The sequence below is a fragment of the Epinephelus lanceolatus genome, chromosome 5 (genome assembly GCF_041903045.1).
Source record: "Epinephelus lanceolatus isolate andai-2023 chromosome 5, ASM4190304v1, whole genome shotgun sequence".
NCBI lineage: Eukaryota > Metazoa > Chordata > Actinopteri > Perciformes > Serranidae > Epinephelus > Epinephelus lanceolatus.
This window is the reverse complement of record NC_135738.1, coordinates 33,694,773-33,720,291: the sequence shown is the minus strand read 5'-3', so window position 1 is coordinate 33,720,291 and position 25,519 is coordinate 33,694,773. Positions and strand designations below refer to the sequence as shown.

General features: G+C 42.1%; 1 protein-coding gene across 1 annotated transcript in view; it reads left to right on the top strand.

Moving 5' to 3' along the window:
- cdh13 (cadherin 13, H-cadherin (heart)) overlaps nucleotides 1-23,133 on the top strand; it is a 476,360-nt gene extending 453,227 nt beyond the window's left edge. Inside the window, exons 14-15 of the mRNA XM_033635485.2 lie at nucleotides 2,286-2,504; nucleotides 21,494-23,133. Coding sequence (XP_033491376.1) covers nucleotides 2,286-2,504; nucleotides 21,494-21,501 — 227 coding nt within the window. The 3' untranslated portion in view covers nucleotides 21,502-23,133. The remainder of the gene's footprint in view (nucleotides 1-2,285; nucleotides 2,505-21,493) is intronic.
- The last annotated feature ends 2,386 nt before the right edge of the window (nucleotides 23,134-25,519 follow it).

Here is a 25,519-nt window from a genome sequence, read left to right as displayed (position 1 = left end):
GACCGGCAGCACTGTCTGTGTGTGTTTGAGTGACAGAGCAGAGCTAAAACCTGCCCAGAGGTATTAGCTGTGATTGACAGCAGGAGAGGGAGGTACAGACACTCCTCAATCACCACCGCTGGAAGAGACAGATAGGGCCAGCAGAGAAAGAGCGCGCTCCCAGTGAAATGGACTGGCGCTGTGCTCATCTCAGCTGTGTGTTCATGTGTGTGTGTGGATGTGTGTGGAACCACAGGCAGAAGAGCTGGCGGTTATACCTCGGCAGCATATATCTCTGGGAAAATAACTTAAGTTTTTGCATGTCTTGATATTCAGCAACTGCAAATGAATCCTTATAACTACAGTTGTTTTTGAATTAGTTTGAGAAAACTAGAAGATACATTTAAAAACATGTTATTAATTTTCATTTTCACAAAATCTTAATGTAGATATTTTTGAATCTGTCTTTTAAACGATAGTTTTAACCCACACATGGGTGAAAAATTAAAGGAACAGTTTGTCATTTTTTAAAATGGACCTATTTGCAAAGAGTTAAATGAGAAGATCAGTGACTCTACAACATAAATATGAAAGTACCACTAGCAGCCAACTTCAACAACCAAATCTCTAAAGCTCTCCAATTAATATGTTATATCTAATACTGTACGTATAATACGATGAACACTGACGCTGTCCCTTTAGGGTTGTAGTAGAACAACACCTTACCGAGACACTTAAAGGTCCAGTGTGTAGGATATAGTGGCATCTAGTGGTGAGGTTGCAGAACTAAAACTTATCCTATTTGCAAAGCGTGTAGGAGAGCTATGGTAGCTGAGGCAAAAATGGGAATGGCCCCATCTTGCACCAGTTTTTGGTTTGTCCATTCTGGGCTACTGTAGAACAACATGACAGACTTAAAGAAAGAGGACTTGCTCTGTATGTAGATATAAACAGCTTATTGTGAGGTAACGAAAACACAAAGATTCTTGTTTTTAGGTGATTATACACAAATAAAAATGTAGTTATGAATATTGTATACCATGTCTGCCAGTAGATGCTCCTAAGTCCTACACACTGGACCTTTAGAAGAGCTGTATGCAACATTCAGAGCATATCTATGATTCAAACTCAGGGCTGGGATTGCCTGCACATGGCTCTTAACATGGAGGTGGCAGAGCTGACAGTTAACGGCTAACAGCGCCGGTTGCTGCGCTTCCACCACAACACTGTCCTGTGTTATCAATGTACTGCCGCAGGAGCACACTCAGCTAGCCAGTGGGACACACTCACAGAGATTCACATGCACGAACAAACATGCACAGCCAGACTGGCTCCCATGCAAAGAACAGAGAGGCTCAGATTCCAACACACACAGTGGTAACATGACTTCATTATATGCTCAGGATGCCGCTACTCCACTATATTTTTACATAGCAAACAGTGGTTTGCTGCTATATTGATGATCTGAATGTTGCCTAGAGCTCCCCTTAACCTGGTTTTTGAGTAATTTGTTATCCACCTTATGTCTTTGAAGGTGCATGTGGCAAAAGTGTATTGTGATAAATGTTTTAACAGATTAGCACAATAACATGATCATAACATATGTACAGTATGTGTGTTTAAACTAAAATACCTGTGGAGGAATCTGTGGGATTCTTCAGAGGGAAATCTGATGGTGCTCACAGTCAGCTGTTCAATTTGTCACACACTGATATGGGTTTGTAGAAGCCTCAGGAAATTTGGCATCTCACACTGCACTATGGCATAACAAAACACACTGGTGAGCCAGAGAGGTGGGGGTGATTTGTACAAAGAAAGGTCTCTGCATTTATGAAATGTTTACTGTCGCCTTGTGACATTCTTTTGAGCACACATTGGACAAAGTAAATTTTCTAATTCAATACACAACTAAAAGTCACCTTACCCGGAGTTAACAGCCGTGGCAGACAAGTGAAATGTGCAGCTTTGCATATTGTGGCACATTTCAGCATGAAGTGAACTGGCTCCGGCATTTTCTCTTGTGTCTCTTAAGGAATTTTAAAGTGTGATGCAACAAAATGTAACAATCTTACGCAACTTAAGTGGTGCCAATTTTTGTCGCTTCAGTTGTCAGGAATGGCCTGGCAGACAGTTACTTGAGGCGCATAAGTTTTGTGTGATGATGCACATATTTAGTTCTGCTTTGCAAAGCGGGCAGCTGTTAATGCTGAGTAGATGGACAATACAAGCAGGATGGAGGATTATTGCACATCCACTTTATTAAACCTCCCTCTCCCTCTGTGTATCCCCCCCCCCCCCCCCCACAGCTACACACTCCCAAATCACGCTTTTGCACAGTCTGAAGAAAGCCAACTACCAGCTCCCGTTGCTCATCACTGACTCAGGGGTGCCCCCCTTGTCCAACAACACAGAGGTCAAAGTTCAAGTCTGCGTCTGTAAGAAGGGCAAGATGCACTGCAGTTCTGCCCACTCCCACCGTGCCAGCCTTCTCGTGCTGCTCGCGACACTCCTGCTCGTCCTACTCTGTAAGTACCACCAAAACCACACCAACTGAATAAATGAGAAGTTGAGAGGATATTTTATTTGCTGGTATCCTTGTGAAACGTGGATTAATACTGAATATGCCGTCTTCCCTCTAGTTCATCATTTGTTGAGAAATCAACACAGACAAGATGTCAAATAGAACTGACTCTTCATTATACTCAATGAATAACACTCATCCAAGTGTTTTTGTGCACATGATACGCTGTCGGCATCCCTTGTATTCACACATTTGGAAAGTGTGCTTTTTTTTGTATCCATTTTGCAAAAGTATGTCTGTTGCTGCCATGCCCAGGGCTCTCCCCAGGAAGTCAAACTTGAATTTACTCTGAATATCTCATTTAAGCCATTAGCGATTGCATGAATAATTCAGCCTCCTCCATTCACAACACAAACGTAATGGAGGACGTCCAACAGCTAGTTTGGTGAGAAGAAAAATCATTTGCAACTATAAGGCCCCCAGATCCTGCTCGTCTGGGCTTGTTCTCTGTAGTTTATAGTCGGGCTTGCTGAACGCCGGAGGCCGGGTACAGTGGGAGGGATGGTGAGAGTGGGGAGAGAAGAGGAGGAGGAGAAGAAGAGGAGAACTAGAAAATTTTAAAAAAAAAAAAGAGGAGAATGAGATTTTAGGCCTAAAAAATGGTGTAGTCATAATTATAGCATCTTTTCTTTCTGCTGATTTGCGTGTGACTGTGAAGTATTTCATTGAAGATCATCACAACAATCACAGCCATGTCCTTTTTCTCTCCAGCTGTCTTTCATTTCTTTTTATTCTATTGATCTTTACGTCCTTTTTCTCCCTCTCTCACATCCCGTTGATCACTCCCGCTTGTGTTTCCTGTCTCTCATCCCTCAGCCGTCTTTGCCACCGTTCGTCCTCCTCTGCACCACTTCTCCTGCTCATTTGCTTTCTCTCTATTTAGCAATCAGCCACACTCTCCCCATAATCCTTTTGCTCACAGGCAAAAAATCTCTGCGTCTCATCTTCTCATTTTCTCTCGGTATCTGTGCATCACAGCATCTAGCATGACCCATCGATCTTCCTCTGGCTATGGATCAATCTGTCTATCGATGCATATCTTTTCTCCAAACACTCATTCATGGTAGAGGACCACGCTGTGTCTGGGAAGGCTTTGTTTGAAGAACTCATCGTCTCGTTCTCTCATGATGCAGTCAGAGCACTTAGTTACCTGCAACTCCTGATTCGCAGGACACAAAGTATTGAATTAAATTGACACCGCATGGAGCAACAGCATAAATAAACCACACTCCGCTGATGATAGACCATTAGTCGCGGCTTCACTGCAACACACTAATCATGAGCTTAAGCTGATGCTGTGTCAGCGTTCGCGGGCGAGCAGCCACTTCTCAGAAAGTTTCACGGCAGCGATACTGAGAATATCCCAGCTGTAGCAGTCAGTTAGCTTTTCACGCTCCCCTTTTTGAGAAATATTTTGTTATCTACGGTCACCATGGTAGCAGCCGCAGTGTCTAAACTAGAAAGCATGATAATTGGTTGACATGCCAAGATGACATTAGGAGAGTCTTCTCCGCAGATGTCCTTTGACTCCGAACGACAGTAGCATTCATTACTCCACTGTAAATACTGCTGTGATAGACAGTGGCATTCATTAGCCAAATAGCTGCTCAAGATGACAGATTCTTGGGCTGCCTGGTTCTGTGCCCGTGTATACACGTCCATTCATACCAGTGAGCGCTGTTACCCTGGAGCTGGAGGTTGGAGTGCAGGGAGAGAGAGGAAACAAGGACGGTGTGTGTGCATGCGTGTCTCCATTGGGAATCTCAGATAATATTACAGCCGGGCAACAGACGTTCCACCAATTCAGACGCAGAACATCCCCCTACACACACACACACACACACACACACAGCCCAGGGAGATGACTCCTGCTCGAGCTCATCACAGAGACCTGTGCTGGGGGACAGATAGAGGGGACTGATCACTGCAGTGTATAGTCAGATAGTCTGACAGAGAGGTAGAGAGGATCCTGTTTCAATTCCCTTATCTCCAAGCTGAACTCTGACCCTACAGGAGAGAGATGAGGGGAAGAAAAATGGAAAGAGCCAGAGGGGAAGGATGGGGAAAGGAGACGAGAATAAAGGTGCGGAGATTAAACTCTTCTGTTTTGTTCTGTTTTTGCCCACCGGGCTACAGGCGTATGCATGGCCACGCAGCAGTGCAGTTTTCTTAATTTCTCTGGCTTCTCGCTTCTGTATCTCTCTTACCTTTCTCTCCCTCTGTTTTAGCTCTGTTTCTCTCCTAGCCCCCAACCCTGTCTAGCAAACGAATGTACAAAAAACAGCAGCAGGTAAATCAAAGCCCATGTAATGATGGTTTAATCATTATAATGAGGGAGCATTTATCTACAACATGTTCACTGTCAATGTATTTTATTTTGTTCACCTTAATATCTCCCTCTGGCAACACGTTTTCTTTATGATTATATTTAGCACAACCATAAAAACACTTGGTTAAGTTAAGGGAATGATTGTACATACTGAAAAAGTCAGTACTGTCTTTCCACAGTCTGAAGCACTGTCAAGCCAACAGGGGACGATATAACCCTAACCATAAAGCCTCGCAAAGAAGAAGATGTTGGCCAATCAGAAGCCTGAAAATAAACTATTACCCGAAGGCTGTCCAAAGCAGTGATCTCCTTGGCACATTCTGATACCTCTGTATCTCAATATAGTTGAAGGGTACCTCTACGTTTTTGTGTAAACATGTGAAAAGTCCTGTTGGCAAGGTTAGAACCAGCACTATTTTTCCCATTTTTGCCATTGCACAAAATGTTGCCTCTTTGTGATGTCTCACAAAGGAGACTGATGCTCTGACATTACCAGCCAAAACCTCAGTTTTCCCTTTCCACACATCAACACTGAAAATGGAGTTTCTGAACATCTTCACCCTGGATGGAGTTTTTTCAAAAAGTCAGGTTCCAGTGACCTAAAATGCAGTTTGAGTGTGGACAAAAGGCCAAAATTGACAGTTAAAGCTCCTTTTTAGAAATACCTCACTAATAACAAGCAACTTGCTGCTGGCCATATTGTATGTCATTTCCAGTAAATATCACAATATTAAATGTGTGTTTTCTGTTTAAAAAGTACAACGCAAGAAAAACAACAAGCACTCAGCCATCTTTTAAGGGGTTACGTCTTAAGTATGAGACCAAGCTTACAGTAGATACCCTAGGTGATTTGTTTACATGAACGCACAGCTGATATCCTACATGGTTTGTTAACATGCCGTAACAGAAGTACATATTTGACAGATTCAGTGACTGACTTGCTTGCTGTTAGGACACAGGGTAAGGCCTACATATCCTCAAGGAAATGTTTTTACTAGACATTATGACAAGAGAGATTAAACATGTCAGACATTAACAGATATTCCTGATGAAAAAATGAATCATGGAAAGCCTGAGCACTGCAGTGCTGATTGTGAAGCTGCTTGTTGTGTGACAGAAACAGAGAGAGGAGAAGAGAAGGTGGAAGGTGGACTATTGCACAATGATTCTTTAAGTTATTAATAACTTACACAGAACGCTGCTTTGTCACTTAATGGTCTGCCCACCCGAGATCCACGATATTTTCTAACAGGCTGGGTTGACCTGCACATTACCTCCATGTACATGTGGATTGGGCCCAAGCTTCCTAATAATCCTAACCAGTGGCTCACACAGTGGGCACCGTGGCACCCTGGGTAAAGTAAACACAAACCGGCGGGGGGGGGGGGGGGGGGGGTCATGATAATGGGATACTATGGTCTCAAAAATTTAAACCTGGACACATCAGCGTGTGGGGTGCATGATGTGAGCCCCTCTCTTTAATGCTGTAGTCAGTGTGATTTCTGTCCAGATAAGGATGTCACACTTCCTGTATGGAGAAAGCAAGTAATGCAAGCAAATCTAATATAAGCAGTAATTACATTTCTTTGGCAAACCAAAGAAGACCGGGTTGTTCTTTGTGTCTGAGACATTTTTGTTAAATAACAGAAGACAAGGACTACAGCTGTTCTTTGCATCCTGTATAAAACCCTCTCAAGGTCATCTCATCTACAATCTCTGCAGCAGTTAGTATTTTGTGTGTGTGTGTGTGTGTGTGCAATGTTTTTCTGTTTCTCCATGTGTTGATTTGTTTCAGAGTGAAGTTCAAGTGGAGAGAGAAAATGACTATAAACAGAAAATGCCATCTTAAGTACTTCAGTTCCATATTCCATCCTAGAAATCGCATTTTCCTTAAAACAACTGAAGTGATTCACATTCATATATTTTCTACAAACTCAACATGATAGAAAGAGGCAAATTAGTCTGAGAGTCTCCCTGAAATGACACTTGAATCAAGAGAATTGATGAAACAAGTTGATTTTTGTTGAAGAGAAAGATCGTGTCTCCCCCACTGACAGGTTTTCTCTCGTTGCGTGTATCTCCTGGAAGCCAAAAGAATTTAAATGATGTGTGGGTTGTGAAACCTGCTTGTTAATATGGTGGGGAACTGTACTATTGCTGTCACAGGCCTCAGTCGGATTTCACCTTTCCATCCTCATGCCTCAAACCTCCGCACTTTTTCCGCAACGCTCAGCTAAGCAACACGAAGTAGAGCCACGTCCTCACTGGCTTTCTGTCCTAGCTCTCAGCCATATAGCACTTCACTGGGGCTGCTTTTCAGCCCCTTAAATAATGTATGTAACCCTGCAGGACTGAGAGGGAGGGCGAGCGTGTGCCCGTGTGTGCAGAGTGCCAAAATATACTGTGTCTTCTAATGCTTACGAGACCTTTGTTTGCTGTTGCAGGATTGGCAGCTAAATCCCAGGGCTTTGCAGGGGCCTACTTTCACTCCCCTCCATTGTAAGCCTTTCTTTTGTGATCAATGTGCCATAGACTCTCACACACATCCACTACACAGATATATATACACACACACACACACAGATTACCATAAAGTAGGGAACAATTATGGTATTATCCTACAGAGGGAAATGCTTGCAGATATATAAAGACAGCCACACATACACACTCAGATTCGAGGTGTTGAACATCCATGTGAAAGCATCCATTGTTCACCTGAGATAAGCCTTCCTAATTGGACGAACTAAATGCAGTCAATACCTGCTCCCATAGGCTACAGATGCACATAAAAAGGACGGCTACTCATAAGAATGATTCTTAATTTTAGAAGTAATTACATAGAGGAAATGCTCCGCTTCCGCTGGTTGCACCACTCACAGGTAGCACACCAACACAGATGACCACACTGCCCCCTATCAGTGCACATGTGAACTGATGTGCACTGTACAGAGTGCATGCACTATCTCCCTGCAGCAGCCTCACTGTTGCTCAAAATGAAATCCTCAAAGTTGATGATGTGTAGCTGGAGGCAATAACTGCCCAGGTTGGACAGTATGCAAATGTGTGTATTTTACACATATAGGTAGTGTGGACATAGCTGGACTTTGGAGATGAATATGTTGTTGCCCATAGTCATGTGTGTGAATGTTGCGTACTGTATGAGGGATGTGAAATGACATGATAACATGAAAATCTCGGGGGAGCGGATGCTGGTGCTCTCACCTGTATTTCTACTCACATACACACACATATGCACCGCCATTTCATCCTACACTGCATCACTTCACCCCACATGTGCCCAATTTAGGAAGGTCTACCAGCTCAAGCTCGCTTGCTAAAATCTCTTCCATGCAGGATTACGGGCTTCAGCTGCAGATTTGTCTGCAGTTGTAATGCACTGCAGAGAACTGCTTCTCTCTGTGTTTCTCTGTAATTTCAGCAAGAGTAATAATGCGATTCCAAGAGTAAAGGGGAAAGAGAGAGTGAGAGGGCGGAGTAAAAACAAAGCATTTACCATTAAACACAACAAACAGCTCCCAGCACAGATGCCACTAATTTACCTCCATCCTCCCGGGGGTTTTAGTCCACACTATTCCTCCTCTCTGATCCTTCGCTTTGCTCTGACAGCCACTTTTCCTCTTCCTTCTCCAGCTCTACACTAATCCCCTCCCAGCTATAGAGACAGGATGTTTAGGGGCTTATTTACTCTTGTAAAAAAAATATGGCTTTTTCACAGCTTCCTTTGGAGAGACCTAGCGTCAGAGTGATGGGCATGGTGGATGGGTTGTTTCCACGTTCAGATCAAGCTGTCGAGGTTATTGATCTTTGAACTGTGATATAAACTCTAGGGTATTTTACGAGGTGCATCGTTTCTTAAGACAAAAACCTATAATCAACTACAGTAGCTAATACTCTACAGTACCGAACATTTAGAAGCCTTAACACACTACAGTGTGAGCTATTGATGAAATACATAATGACAAGTTTATATTTCTACTAGTTAACAGCAATGGCTTTGATCTGAGTGATAAAGTACCCATTTCTGGTACCAAATTACCTCATGTCAATGTATCATTTTTCCTTTTTAAGAACCAAAACAGTCGTCAGATCTTCTCTAAAGACATATGAATTATTTGTTGATCATTAGCAAGTGATGCTTAAAGGCATCATAAATTGTTTATGAATATAAAGTTGTTGCACCACATTGCACCCATGTTTTACTCATGTATTATTAATGACTTGTTGGTACATCTGTTAAACAGTTATACAAGGACTTTTCAGCCCCAAATCCAAAGTTGCCAAAAATAAAAATCTAGGAAAATTAATATTATGATATTTCTTGTTGACAACAAGATGGAGTAACATGAATGTGAATAACAATACAAAGTATTTGATTTCTGTACACAGCCTGGCAATGTCATGTAGAAATATGAGCCCTTGTAGCTGTTGAATGCAGACCTTTCTCACAGCTGATATTTAGACTCAGTAAAGTACAGGTACATCTAATAACAATAAGCCTGGTGGTTTAACATTTGCATGTTCGAGTTGTGTTTGACTGGGACATTTAAGTGGAATGTCACCATCATTAATGTGCTTTTTGGGTCATCTAATGTCAACATATCCACTGTGAATAAGTTCTGTTAAAGGTCCAGTGTGTAGGATTTAGAGGCGTCAACAAGTAGCAATGTCCAAGGCTGAAAAATTAAGCCAATGTGGAAGTGCCAAAAGCTGCAGTTCTTTGAATGGCCACTTGAGGCTGGCTCCAAACGAGGGCCAATCCCCATAGACTCCCATGTTAAAATTCCCAACATTACAGCCGAAATATACAAGTTTATAGCCTGGTATAAAAAAACGGTCTTGGTCTCTATAGTTAATTTCAACATTTGTGACAACTGTATGGGGGGTGAATTTTTATTTAACTCACCTGTTACATTTTATTAAAGCTGAAAGTAAAGCCGCCTGAGTGACAGGCTGTCTGCTGATAGTGCGCTTGGCGTCTCAGTCAGATTCACAGCTTGAACCCCTCCTCCAAAAACGGTCACCTCTGGTTAAAAAAAAAAAAAAAGATGTCAGCAGCCGAAATGCCCAACTCAAGACTTTAAAATGGCACTCCACAAACCAGTGGATGATGTCATGCTTGCTACCAGATTATAATGGTGGACTCTGCCACTAACAATGAAAACTACCAGTAAATACAGAATTAACATCCATTTAATGGTTCCTGCCATTGGTTATTAGGTATTATAACTTACAATACATAATGAATGTTTCAATTGAAAAATGCTTTGTTCTTTATGGTTGTGTAAAACATGCAGTGCAGTCGAGTGCAGTGATTCGACACAATCTGTAATCCCAAATGTTAATGACAGGGTCACTCTGCCATCAAAATCCAAAGTATAGGATTGGAATATAGATCTTACATTATTATGTACATCAGTAATCTACATAAACGCAGGGGTACAAAGACATCCTTATGCTCATTTATGATCCACTGGTCTTCAAAGTTGGTCTCTGATCACAGTGTATGCTTATATGATATATGTTAAGATGTATGTCATAATGCACATAACTATAGATGTATCAACAATATGAAATAATGTAAAATTATTAAATAGAGATTGAAATCTTTACATAAGACTGTGATGCAAAATAAGATTTTTAATTTTTACATTTTTTTTTTAGTGTTAACTCATTCATCATTAAATTCTGAGTGTGTACGGCTCATTAACTTTCATTATAGTCAGTGCTACCCTGACAGGATCTCTGTCTTTCTCTGTAATGTTTCTTCTTCATGCTGCAATGCCGCTGTTTTCATCTAGCAGCCGTGACATACCTGAGCTAATCAACTGTCACCCTCCTCTCCTCTCAGCAATTAGAAAAGGCTGGAAAACGGTTACTGTTCCCTCCAGTGTCCTATTTGATTCTGCCTCGCCTCCCGCTGCTTGTTAAATTTACATTTTAGGCATTAAGCTGAAGCTTTTACCCGGAGAGACTTACAATAAATGGAGATGGTAAGATAAGTCAACATCAGTGAATCGCTGTGATACTCCATTAGGTCATTCGTATACATGGCAAAAAAAGGTTTGAGTCAAAGTGCGTTCCTCTCTGTCTGCTGTTGTGAAATGGAAATAGGCTCATTTTCAGGCACAGGTAGCTGTTCTTTATACAGTGTTGAAACAGGAGAGTGACAGAGAAGGTTGTTTGTAGGAACTTTAGGTTGATTATACTGTATATATGGGACCTTTTCCCAGCAGTAGACAGATGCAAGGACATTATGTTGGGTGTGATAAATGTCACCCTCATGTGCGTTCATGTTTGAAAGTTTTACATAGATCACTGACCACAGCAACAAACATATCTCAAGAAGAAATGTTCTGGAGCATTATAAAATCTTACCTCTGTGATGCTCTATAGGAGCACAGCATGGTATTGCAGCTTATTCTGCTACCTGTAACATAAAGTGACTCATTCATAACTCAGGTGATTATAGTCTGTTCATCCTTCTTTCTCGCTCTCTCTTCTTCCTACCTAATTCTCTCTTTCATCTGTTCCTGACCTATGAGTTCATAGCCTGTGTCTGCGCGGGAGCTGAGGTGAATTGATTCGGCAATGTATTTTCATGTCAAGGCCTTGACTTTTTAGCCAGAGGGGGAGAATTGCCTCTTTTATACCCAGCTCTTCATGTGAGGTGAAACAGGGCTGCCAGAGTCTCATTAGATTTGCAAAAACCAATATCTAAGGCTCGAGTGCCTGCGAGTGTTTCTCGACTTTTATTTCCTTTTTGGGGGGAACGCTTAGTCCTGAGTGTTATGAAAGTTGGGGAGGGAGGGGGGTTGGAAGAAAAACAATGGAGAAAGAAAATCAATCTGCCCCTCCCCCACCCGCTCCATACCCTCCAACCTATTAGATATTCACCCCCATTCAGGCACGCTTCGATCGCTTCAGAATTTTTTGAAGTGTACAGTCCAATTCATTTCAGAATGTCTGGGAAAATTATAGTTCACATTCCTCAAGACCGCTCCCTAATCTCGTAGAGAGAAAGTGAGACGTGGAGGGAGAGGGGGACGGAGATGGGGGAGGATAAAGACAGAAAAAAGACAGAAAGACATATTGGCATGTCAGCAGTCGAAATGCACGATGAGTTTGTCTTACTGATACCGACTGCCAACTTATTAAACAAAGCACACAAGAGCTGTGACCACAACAGTGAGAGCAACAGTGCAGCCCACTCATGCGCTCACAATAGAAACGCAGAAAGCATAATGCAACGGTAAACCCTTTAGAAACAAACACTGGCTATGACAAATTGCCACCTCCAAATTGGTTGTTTTACACCACATTTTTGCTGCATGCATTTTACTAGATTAGCAGTAAAAGGCAAGGCTTAAAGGTAAGCCTGTTAAGTAAGGCAGAATGCTTATGGCACACCTGATCTGTTCCTCGCAGTAACCACTGCTTCTGTGTGCTCAAGAGTTGTACTTACAGCGTACTTAAATACAGTCACAGTCTTTACTGTATACTCATGTAACAAAGCAGTTCGCTCTGTCTTTGCTACATAATTTACTGTAAATTATATATTACATGTGTCCTGCAACTTTCATCCTCTAAAAGCTACTGAAAATATCTAAGATATGCATAATCACAATACAGATTTGGTTCAATCATAAGTGACCAGAGGCGAAAAATTTAGTAGGTACGGTAGAGACATGTCCCTACCAATATCTATCGACTACGTAATTGTCACTAGCAATAACTTTGTTTAAAAAAAAAAATTTGAATATAACTATTGTTGTCCATTTGTGTCTAATCAGTGGTCCACAAAGGGTTTACAGATTGCATTTTCTACCATGAGTCCCGCCTCCCTAGCCCAATATCGCGAAATAGAATTGGCTTTGCTGTTTCTTGGTAAGGTGTGAGAGGCTGTATAGCTACGTCTGGTTCCCTCTATGAGATGTACATCCTCTTATAGGTAGTAGAGGGCTGCATTGGGATTGGGTCCCGCCGGGTCCCACGGGACCCAACCCAAATCTTGCGGGAGCGAGCACTTTGAACTTTGCTGCGGGCGGGAACGGGCGGCTAAAAAAACCACTGCGGGATCGGGATGTAGCCTATAGCGACAGGATGGAGTTTACAAATGATGTGGAAAATAAGCTCAAACAAGGTCTGAAGGCGCACTGAGCCCTCTACTTCCCAGCGCTCTCAAAGCTGGCGCGTTTCATCTTCAGTATCCCCACATCCAGTGCGCCTTCAGAGCGTGCCTTTAGTGTCTGTGGGCGCATCTTGGAAGAGAGACACACAGGATTGGGACCACAGTCGGTCAGCAACATTCTCTTCCTCCACAGCAATATTATAGCCAAGTGATTCATTTGTTAAATTCATTCATTTCATTCGTTAACTTTGTTTATTTTATGTTATTTATTAGTGTTATTTGAGCCACTCACAGCCTACTCTCGTTGCTATTTGTTAATTACATAAAGAGGCGTGATGATGCCGGTGTTATTGAGCATAGGCTTTATCTTTATCTCATTAATGTTTCTTATTCAGGTCTCTCTTAGAAAAGAGACCTTAACCTCAATCACTGCTTGATTATATAACAGTAGGAAAAAAAATAAAATACAGAGGAGGAGAATAGAATATGACACAGCGTTTATTTCATTAAAAACTAAATGAAAACAACGAAATAGGAGCGCTATTCCTGATCAGTGCGTCAAAAGACATGCAGGCCAGGGAAACGAAACAAACAACCCCATGAATCTCTTTATTAATAGCCTATAAAATGACGTGGTTTCTCCTGCGGGACGGGAGAAGACACAAAATCAATGCATCTTTATTATTATGTGGGCATAAATTCTCAGAGTTTTGCGGGAGCAGGCGGGAGTGGACATACACATTGCGGGAGTGTAACACACATGTTCGGTTGCGGGCAGTAATGGTCAGAAATTCAGCGGGAGCGGGCAGGAGCGGGATGAAGAAAACAGTCCCACGCAGGGCTCTAATAGGTAGCTCTGTGTCGCTTCATACAGTATACCGAAAAGCTTGGGGAAGCAGCTGCAGTATATCTGAGGTGGTGAAGTTAACATTTGTGTGGACAATTAGTCACACAGCGATGAGATTTATGCCTGATCAGAAGAACTTTCAGTTTGTTTCAGTTTTCCAACTCTAATTAACAGCAGCAAACAGCCACTTACCTAAACTTTGTCTTATCTAGAGACTAGCTGATGCCATTGGCGTCAGCCCAGGGGGATCCTTTGAAATACACAAATAAATAAATAGTCCAGAGACAGTCTCAAATGGAGTTATGTGTCTTAGATGATCTTAAGGCAATATTACCATATCAGCAGAGCAATAACTCAATGCAGAGCAGAAGATGTGGCGCCAAGGACTCACTTATATGACTTTTTCTCATTGGATTACGACTTCACTGTTGAAATATTACAACTTTATTTCTCAGATATTACAACTTTTGTCTTGAAATCTCACAGATGTGTGCAATATGTTCTAAAATGTTTGGACAGTTTCCAACATGAGCAGAAATGTTGCTAAAGCACATTTGCTATTACAGTCCAGGGGTTTATAATATACACAGATACACATTTAAAATAAAATAAGTTATAATTTATGTTTGTAGGTGCCACATGAATTTAAAGAGAGTGAATCATGCCTGCACATGACATTTAATTAGAAATGTTGAGCTACAGGAGAATAAATATTTAAAAGAAATAAAGAGTGCCTGAGAGCCATGCTGCATTATATTCCATTATATCTTTATATCAAGAATTGTCAGCTGCTGCAGGCCATACATAAGTACATAAAAAATTTCCAGAATACAGCAAATGAAGTGTTTGACGCTCTAAATTTCCTCATGAAATGTAGAAATTATTCACATTATTCAGTAACTGCATTTTATCAAGTGTTGGGTCAGACGTGTTGACATTATTCCACATTACCTGTTTTACTCTTAACCGAAAAGGGGTTATTAGCGAGCTAACGTTAGCTTTGTCCATTTATTAAGCAAGCTACCATAAAACTTCATTTAGTAGCCCGGGCTGTTAATTGCTTAAATCACTGAAATCAACAGGCCTGTTTCTGGAACAAGAGTCTTCGTGGGACAGGTCTTTAATTCCTTTCACACAAAACTGTTGCTCAGCAAAGATAAGGAAATACAATCAAATTGTTTATTTGAACCAGTATGAATATTACTTGTGAAAAAAATTAGGCTTCAGATAACATGTCAATAATGAATCATTCATTTGATCTAGCTCTGACAGACGGCGTATCAGAGAGAGGATTCATTTCTGTGAAAACCATTTCGATTCTTTTGATCTGAGGACTTACGGACTAATGGAATATTAATAACTTACAGGGTGATCCAGGAATCAATCAATCAATCAATCAGTCAGTCAATTTTATTTATAAATCCCAATATCACAAATCACAATTTGCCTCACAGGGCTTTACAGCATACGACATCCCTCTGTCCTTTGGACCCTCACAGCGGATAAGGAAAAACTCCCCAAAAAAACCCTTTAACAGGGAAAAAAACGGTAGAAACCTCAGGAAGAGCAACTGAGGAGGGATCCCTCTTCCAGGACGGACAGACGTGCAATAGATGTCGTACAGAACAGATCAACATAATAAATTAACAGTAATCCGTATGACACAATGAGACAGAGAGAGAGAGAGAGAGAGACAGACAGACAGACAAACAGAGAGACAGAGACAGAGAGAGATGCAGGACAGACGGTAATGGCAGTAGCTTACAACAACATTAATGAAAGTAATAATATTATAATTAATAATAATATATTAATATCTGATAGTATACATGTGTGACAATAATCATATGTGTATAATAACAGTAGAAGTATGACTAATTATAACAGCAGCAGCAGGAGGCATCTGGCAGGACCACGGCAGCAGCACAACCACACACGTCACGCTATCCAGGCACCGCTGCGATACGAGTTAATCTGAGAGACAGTGGAGCACAAAGGCTCCAGAGAAGAAGCCAAGTTCATGACATGCAGTAATAGGATACGAGACGAGAGAGAGAGAGAAGGAGAGAAGGTGCCCGGTGTATTATAGGGACGTCCTCCGGCAGACTAGGCCTAAGTCAGCCTAACTAGGGGCTGGTACAGGGCAAACCTGAGCCAGCCCTAACTATAAGCTTTATCAAAGAGGAAAGTCTTAAGTCTAGTCTTAAATGTGGATACGGTGTCTGCCTCCCAGACTGCAACAGGAAGATGATTCCACAGGAGAGGAGCCTGATAGCTGAAGGCTCTGGCTCCTGATCTACTTTTGGAGACTTTAGGGACCACGAGTAACCCTGCGTTCTCAGAGCGCAATGTTCTGGTGGGATAATATGGCACTATGAGCTCTCAAAGATATGACGGAGCTTGACCATTTAGAGCTTTATAAGTTAACAGTAGGATTTTAAATTCAATTCTGGATTTTACAGGGAGCCAGTGCAGAGAAGCTAAAACAGGAGAAATATGATCTCTTTTCTTGGTTCCTGTTAGTACACGTGCTGCTGCATTCTGAATTAGCTGGAGAGTTTTTAAGGACTTACTAGAGCTACCAGATAATAGAGAGTTACAGTAATCCAGCCTTGAGGTAACAAAAGCATGGACCAATTTTTCTGCATCTTTTCGGGTCAGGATAGGCCTAATTGGGCGTCGGTGGCTTAGTGGTAGAGCAGGCGCCCCATGTACAAGGCTGTTGCCGCAGCGGCCCGGGTTCGAATCCAGCCTGGGGCCCTTTGCTGCATGTCATCCCCCCTCTCTCTCTCCCCCCTTCACGCTTACCTGTCCTGTCCAATAAAGGCAAAATGCCCTAAAAATTATCTTTTAAAAAAAAAGGATAGGCCTAATTTTCGCAATATTACGCAGATGAAGAAATGCAGTCCATGAGGTTTGTTTTAAATGAGAATTAAAAGACAAATCTTGATCAAATGGTACTCTGAGGTTTCTTACGGTAGTGCTAGAGGCCAGAGCAATGCCATCTAGAGAAACTATGTCATCAGATAAAGAGTCTGAGTTGTTTGGGGCCAAGAACAATAACTTCAGTTTTGTCTGAATTTAACATCAGGAAGTTGGTGCTCATCCAGGTTTTTATGTCTTTAAGGCAGTTATGGAGTTTAGTTAATTGATTACTTTCTTCTGGCTTCATAGATAAATACAACTGTGTATCATCCGCATAACAATGGAAATTTACAGAGTGATTTCTAATGATGTTACCTAAAGGAAGCATATATAGAGTAAATAGGATTGGTCCGAGCACAGAACCTTGCGGAACTCCAAAACAAACTTTAGTACGTAAGGATGACTCATTATGAACGTGAACAAACTGAAAACGATCAGATAAATAAGATTTAAACCAGCTTAGTGCAAAACCTTTAAGGCCAATTAAGTGATCCAGTCTCTGTATCAGAATTTGATGGTCAGTTGTGTCAAATGCCGCACTAAGATCTAATAAAACAAGTACAGAGACGAGTCCTTTGTCTGAAGCAATCAGAAGGTCATTTGTAATTTTAACTAGTGCTGTCTCAGTGCTATGATGCACTCTAAATCCTGACTGAAATTCCTCAAATAAATTATTATCATGGAGAAAATCACACAGCTGGTCTGCGACTACTTTCTCAAGGATCTTTGAAAGAAAGGGAAGATTAGATATTGGGGAAGATTAGATATTGGAATGTACACATAATTTGAGGAAGTCAACAACCCACTTTTATACATCCAAAGAACTTCTATAAAAATGAACTGCTTGGCAACCAGACCAGGGGCCTCATGTACAAAGACTTACGTGGATTTCCTACTGAAACATGGCATACGCTTAAATCCACGTCATACGCATAAAAATATCCAGATGTATGAATCTGTGCGTACACATGAATCCAAGCACATTTCCTTTGTACATCCCAATCAACGCGGAATTGAGCGCACATGTTGGAGTACCCGGCCCCTCCCTGTCCACGCCCCTATTTAAATATGCAAATCATATTTAAATGAATCCTGCACCTAAAATTCCCCTCTCTGCACGATCAGAAAACTAAAACAAAAGAATGAGTAAGGCGGGAAAAAAGAAAAACTTCACAGAATGCGAATTGGAAACGCTCACTGAAGTGGAGGCGCACAAAAATTTACTTTTTGGCACGCTGTCCTCCGGCATCAATACAAAACGCAAGGTGAGTGAGTGGGAGAGTGTGTGTGAGCCTGTCAATGCTGTGGGGACAGAAAAGCGTACCCACGCAGAATTAAAAAAGAAGCGGTCCGACATTAAGGTGGACGTGAAGCGGAGGAGGGCTGCCCACCGTCTAAATGTGGCTAAAACAGGCGGGGGGACAGGAGAGGAGGAGCTCACCCCGTTTGAATAGAGAGTCGCCTGGGGTCAGTTGAAAGCAGACAAATAATTATGTGAACTGGATTTACAGTTTCCATGTGTTAATTTTATACACCACTTACACGGATCACACACTATTGTTGTAAATTAATGCAGAAGTGCACCGTGGAAAAGGTGTGGCTGATTAAGAAATGTCACACTTTACGCACGGGTTTATTGACATGAGTACTTCACACACAGAGACAATCAGGGGCTTCTTAGAAAGCTCTGAAGCTGTAGTTTAACCAGCAACAAACAGCAAGTCACTAACTTTAACCACTGACTAGTACTGATGCTGTGAAGACAGGATAATATTTGGGGGCGCACATGCTCAGTGCGCATCAGGGGGATTAATATTAGGACAATTAAACAAATAAATTACTCACCAAGAAGCCACCAATCGCGCACAGTGCCAGCTTGTAGTCTGTTCCCAACCATGCTGTTACTCAGAATGTATGAATCGTGCGTTAAACCAGGCCACCTCGCCACAATGTTGATTAATTGCATTTGCGCATCACATATGATCTGTACATTGATCAAATGAAAATGCTTCCTGTTGACATAAACAAATTCATCCTGTGATTGTGCTTTTATACTGTAGTCGTGTGTGCAGTCGATAGCTCCGATAACGTTAGGAAAACCGGCTGTCGTTGCAAATTGCGCTTTAATGTTGGCCTGTTCAGCTATGGGAATTTGATATACCTGGCTGACATACGGATAATTCCGTCCCACACAGCTGGCATGGCTCGGCTCAGGGTCGACTGACACAGTTCTGATCGGTCGGCCAGCTCCCTCTGGAATGCCCCTGGAGCTAAGGAACCCCAGTGTGGTCAGAACCTGTATGGATACAGGCAGCGCATGGCTCCTCGCCGTGTCGCGCTGCCAGCTGCAGCTCTGCACACAGTTCCAGGAGGATAGGCCTCAGGAACCTAAAGCAGCTGATGAGCCAGTGCCATCTGTCTCTGAACACACGCTCTCTTCATATTGCGCCATTTACAAATCTTCTACTACTGCTAAAGCAGCCGTTGTTGTTAACGGTATTTTCGGCACCACTTTGCGGATGCTTTTATATCCACTCATCTAATTGCAGACACGCGGCTGTGTTAATTGTTCATCAGTGTTAATTTTTGATGTTTCTCTGATGTGCACATCACTCTGAGGACTAATTGTTTTCACATTTATTTATTCTAACAGCTTCTCAGCATCACCTCTGTGTCGCCCAAGGATCAACAGCTGTAGAAACATGCGTACGCCAGCCATGAAGTTGGCGTGAGGTACTGCACATTTCCACGGCCATTTCACCCTTGATACATCTGGACTTTGCCGTGGAAAAGGACGTACGCCACGTTTTTGTGCGTACGCACCCTTTGTACATGAGGCCCCAGGCCTCTAATTGAGACAGGCCTTTAGTTGTCAAAATGTGGAGCCACGCAAGGCTAGTAAAAGGGACTCGGCATTGAATTGAAGTTTTACAGTACGTTCATAACAGTTACACCTGGAAGTTCATATGTGGAAATATTTAGCAACAATATTCTCTTTGTAAGAGTTAGTTTGTGAGATGCAACCCTTTATCATTTAGTACATGGTGCTGGTGCAACCATCTACTACATCTGCTGCATACAGCTTGTGTTTTGTTGCCTCACAACCATCCAAAATGCATCGATTAGTGGCTTATTACCAACTGTAGCTTTAATATTGTACAGCAGTCGATGCATATCTACCAGCTCTGGGGGTGGTATTAACAATGAAAACTAAGAATTGTGTTGCTACAATAATTATATTAATATATACATATTTTATGGAATGCTCAATAGAGAAATTAATTTGCAGAGAATTTGTGCACTGTGGTTAACAGAAGAGCAAAAGGTCACTATGACCTGAATTTCCCTCTTCCTCTCCAAAGTGCGCTTGTGAAGTATGTAGTAAATGTAGTGAAGTGCTCATATCCATGGTGCAATTTGAATTTAGTAGAAGCAAAGTGACCTTGTCTTGAACTTGCAGTGAACAGTATGGCAGCAACTAAACCTGCGTGTGTAACCGTTTCAATAGTTTTTAATTTAGTTTGACTGCTTGACTCCTACTTTGTCCTAAAGTGGAGTTTAAGGACATTGTAGAAGCCCAGGGTGCCCAATCCAATCTGGTCATATCAGAAAACAGATAAAAAAGGAGACAGGGAAAGGAAAAAAAAAAAGAGGATGAAGAATGAGAAAAATGGCGAGCAGCGAGAAGGGTTTCTGTCGAATGCTCAGGCGTCTCCAAACATGTCAGAAATAGGGAGCAGACTTGGAGGAGATGGCTGGCAGAGAGGCAATCAATAAACTCTCACATTTCATACCGCAGTGTCTGTGTGTGTGAGTACACAAGCCTGCTGTGTGTATTTACGTAACTGCATTTGTGTTTGCACCAAATTTCGAATCAGCTCATTGTAAGCAATTCTACCAGACTGATGAGACAAACTGTCACATTACCAGAGAACATACCCTACCCTGCGCTTTTTTTATTCAAAACGCTGCATCACCGGGGGAAAACACAGCATCAGTCCAAATTAACATGTTCTGTGATGTTTTAAAGCTCATAGGTTCTTGTAAAAGATCATGCTGCATGAATTGAAACAGATTCTCCCTGCGGAAACAAGTGGCGAGTTCAATATGAGCTCATTTGTTGAACACATGGCCATATTTTGTGCTTTTAAGCTGTCCTCAGCACCATAAACTGCACTCATTCTGAACTAAAAAGTTAAGAATTCTACCAGTACACGTCAGTAGCCAATTAATCTTCACTGTAGCCACTCCAGAAAGTCTCTCTTGATGGCATGATAAATCAAAAGCTCAGTTCACTGCTCTGCTTTCTTAAGTTTGGAGAGAGTTGCTTGTGTTCAGCCATATTGATTGAACTGTCCAGGATGTTGAGGTAGGTACACGCTGACACAGTTTCAGGGTGGACTTTCACATTAAAGCCAATTACTTGGTTGCTACAGCCTGAAGGTGGACTAAGAGTGAACAATTATAACTTCTTTGTTCTGTCCTTACTGAATCTTTAATGATGCAACACCATCACCTGTCCTGTGTAATTGATTGCAATTGATCAGGTTCAGTGATGACCTTTACTTTACAGTATCTCCTCTTCTTCTCCTTCCTTTCCCACACATTCCTCCCCTCCTCTTTTTCGTTTCATCCCCTTCCCTCTTCTGTCTTCTCTTCTCCTTTCATCTCCTCTCCCTCCAGGCCTGTAGATTCTGCTGAAACCTCCCGTAGTCCTTTTTGCAACACTGAAAAGCAACGACTTATCTCCCCCACGCAACCCAGGCTTAGGAGAGAAGAAGAAGAAGAAGACGAAAAAGAAGATGAAGAAGCGAGAAGAAGTCTTCTCACCGCGACAAATCAAACAAGAAAATACACACAATCCCCACTGGCACAACTGCTGTACAACACCACTCTGAGTTTTTTGGGGGTTTTTTTCTTTAAATCTCTCACTTATCCTCTTGCCGCCCTCATCTCCTTCGCTTCATCTTTACTTTCCTTGAAGCATATGTCCTTCCGTACTTCGGTTTCCTCTCATCTCATCTTCTCATGTTTTCCTGACTCTGTTTGACGTTCTTTTTCTCTATCTTTCCTCTCCCTTGTGCGCTTTCTCCACCATTGATTATTCCATTTCTCTTTTTACATTTTTCATTGTATTTCATTTTGGCAGTGCACCATTACACTGGCAGACAAACATTGGGTGTTAGCAGCGTTCATGGCAATACGCCACATCCGTAGGAGATACTTGAAACAACATGTATATTGATATTGTAACAAAACAAAAGCTATAAATCAATTTCGTATTGGACCTCACTTTAAACCTCTGGTCTTTTCCCACAGTTCATCTGAAACCTCTCGTTCCATTCCAGTATTCCTTTTTCTCCTCCTTCCCTCTTTTTTTCTCTCATAGCTACCTCTATTGCTCTGTTGTCGCCCCCCCCCCCTGCTCCATCCTTCCTTCCCACACCCTCACCGTGCATATGCATCATCCCACTATCTATCTGCCTCTCCTTCCCCATCTCCCCCGTCTATCTATCGACCTCTCTCTGTCTCGGCAGGCCAGGGAACACTGCGAAGGCTGAGCTACTGTCCTGGTCGGGGGAAGAGCATTGACTTTTTGATGTGTTCCTTTCTTTTCTCGTCACAGACTGTGTTTGATCTTGTTTCCCTCTTTAAGCGGAGAGAACAAAGCCTGTTTCTTTGTCTGCAGTGGTTGTGGTCTTTTAGGACAAGGTGGTAGCCATAAGCCTTCAAAGTCGGAAACTCTCTGGAGTCGTTTCTTCGATTTGCTTCTGTTTTTATTGCATTAGTTGTCATGGAGTGGAAAACAGTATATCTTTATAGTAACGGTGTAAACCTTAAAAAAAAAAAGTACTATTATATAAATATTTTATTTTTTACCATTGTATAAATATACAGTATTGATTAACTTATGTACTTTGATTGCAAGTTCTTTTGTCAACCACACAGTGCGTAAATAAAAAAGAGGAAACCTTTTTTCTGTGAATTTTAGGCACTATTTCTAATGCTATTGATGTGTTGACTATTTTATTGTAACATCTTTTTTTGTTATACTTTTTTTTATAATTTTGAAATCTGTGATTAATTGCAGAATCAGGAGTCTTGTTTTGATGGCTGCCATGTGTTTAGGTTCAAGTTTGTCTCCCGTCAATTCTGCCCCCCTCCTGTTCTCTCTCCTTCTGTCATTACAAGTCACAAGAAGATGTGTAAGAAGAAAACAAAGGCTGTGGTTTTGGTGGATAGTCTCCCTTTTTTTTCTCTTGCGCTCATCAAAAAAAACGTAGCGTGTGTGGGTTTGTGTGGAGGACCACCTTAAAGAAAAAGATGACATTTTGAATGAGTTACGTCTGTCTTTTGCACTAATTTAATAAAGCCGTTACTGAAAATTCCCACAATGCTGTTCTGCAAATTGTGTGTTTACTGAATGGCCATTTGATCTCTAATGGAAGGAGCTGTGGACAGATTTACATATTGAAGTGTTAGCATGTGTAGATATCAAGAAGTAGTTTGATATTTTAGAAAATACACGTATTTGCTTTGTTGCTGTGAGTTCGATGAAAAAATATATGTACACTGAACAAAAATATAAACGTAACACTTTTGTTTTTGCTCTCATTTTTCATGAGCTGAACTCAAAGATCTAAAACATTTTCTATATACACAAAAGGCCATTTTCCTCACAAATATTGTTCACAAATCTGTCTAAATCTGTGTTAGTGAGCACTTCTCCTTTGCAGAGATAATCCATCCCACCTCACAGGTGTGGCATATCAAGATGCTGATTAGACAGCATGAATATTGCACAGGTGTGCCTTAGGCTGGCCACAATAAAAGGCCACTCTAAAATGTTCAGTTTTATCACACAGCACAGTGCCACAGATGTCGCAAGTTTTGAGGGAGCGTGCAATTGGCATGTTGACTGCAGGAATGTCCACCAGAGCAGTTGCCTGTGAATTGAATGTTCATTTCTCTACCATAAGCCATCTCCAAAGGCGTTTCAGACAATTTGGCAGTACATCCAACCGGCCTCACAACCGCAGACCACGTGTAACCACACCAGCCCAGGACCTCCACATCCAACATGTTCACCTCCAAGATCGTCTGAGACCAGCCACCCGGACAGCTGCTGCAACAATCAGTTTGCATAACCAAAGAATTTCTGCACAAACTGTCAGAAACCATCTCAGGGAAGCTCATCTGCATGCTCGTCGTCCTCATCGGGGTCTCGACCCCACTGCAGTTCGTCATCGTAACCGACTTGAGTGGGTTTTTACTGTTCAGGGCAGATGGCAGACAGCGTGTGTGGCGTCGTGTGGGTGAGCAGTTTGCTGATGTCAACGTTGGATCGAGTGGCTCATTGTGGCGGTGGGGTTATGGTATGGGCAGGCGTATGTTATGCACAACGAACACAGGTGCATTTTATTGATGGCATTTTGCACAGAGATACCGTGACGAGATCCTGAGGCCCATTGTTGTGCCATTCATCCACGACCATCACCTCATGTTGCAGCATGATAATGCACGGCCCCATGTTGCAAGGATCTGTACACAATTCCTGGAAGCTGAAAACATCCCAGTTCTTGCATGGCCAGCATACTCACCGGACATGTCACCCATTGAGCATGTTTGGGATGCTCTGGATCGGCGTATACGACAGCGTGTTCCAGTTCCTGCCAATATCCAGCAACTTTGCACAGCCATTGAAGAGGAGTGGACCAACATTCCACAGGCCACAATCAACAACCTGATCAACTCAATGCGAAGGAGATGTGTTGCACTGCGTGAGGCAAATGGTGGTCACACCAGATACTGACTGGTTTTCTGACCCCCCAGACCCCCCCAATAAAGCAAAACTGCACATTTCACAGTGGCCTTTTATTGTTGTCAGCCTAAGGCACACCTGTGCAATAATCATGCTGTCTAATCAGCATCTTGATATGCCACACCTGTGAGGTGGGACGGATTATCTCTGCAAAGGAGAAGTGCTCACTAACACAGATTTAGACAGATTTGTGAACAATATTTGTGAGGAAAATGGTCTTTTGTGTATATAGAAAATGTTTTAAATCTTTGAGTTCAGCTCATGAAAAATGGGAGCAAAAACAAAAGTGTTGCGTTTATATTTTTGTTCAGTGTAGATACCACCCTCGCACTTTGTCCTTAAAATATGAAGCCACAGCCAGGAGAAGCTTAACTTAACTTAGCTTTGCATAACAACTGGAGGCAAGGGGAAACAGCTAGGCTAGCTCTGTCCAAAGGTTTTAAAAAATCTGCCTACGACCACATCAAACTGTGCTCTCAGACAGTAAGCAGTCACCGTAGCTGCACCCCAGCAACTTCAATGTTCTGTATTGAATCAGCCGCAGCAGGACAACTTGCTTGCTTGCTGTGGCTGAAGGCTATCTTGGATCCTACCAGCCTGTACACCACAGGCTGCTGCTATCCACCTAGTATAATTTCTTTGAGTGGGTTAAATAAAGGGGATTCTAGCTTTGAACCGGGGAAACAGTTTGCAGTATGATGTGATCATCATAGGAAGTTTTGCTAACTAGATGAACAGGTGTGTAATCAAGGGGACTGGAATACAATAATATCATCTCACTGTGGTTTCTGCAGTTGCTATGGTCACACATCAAGCCACTGCAGTAAGCTGAAAAAGTTGAATTATGAGGGCAGTGACAGCAACTGCCTGCTTAAGGGGCCGTGTCT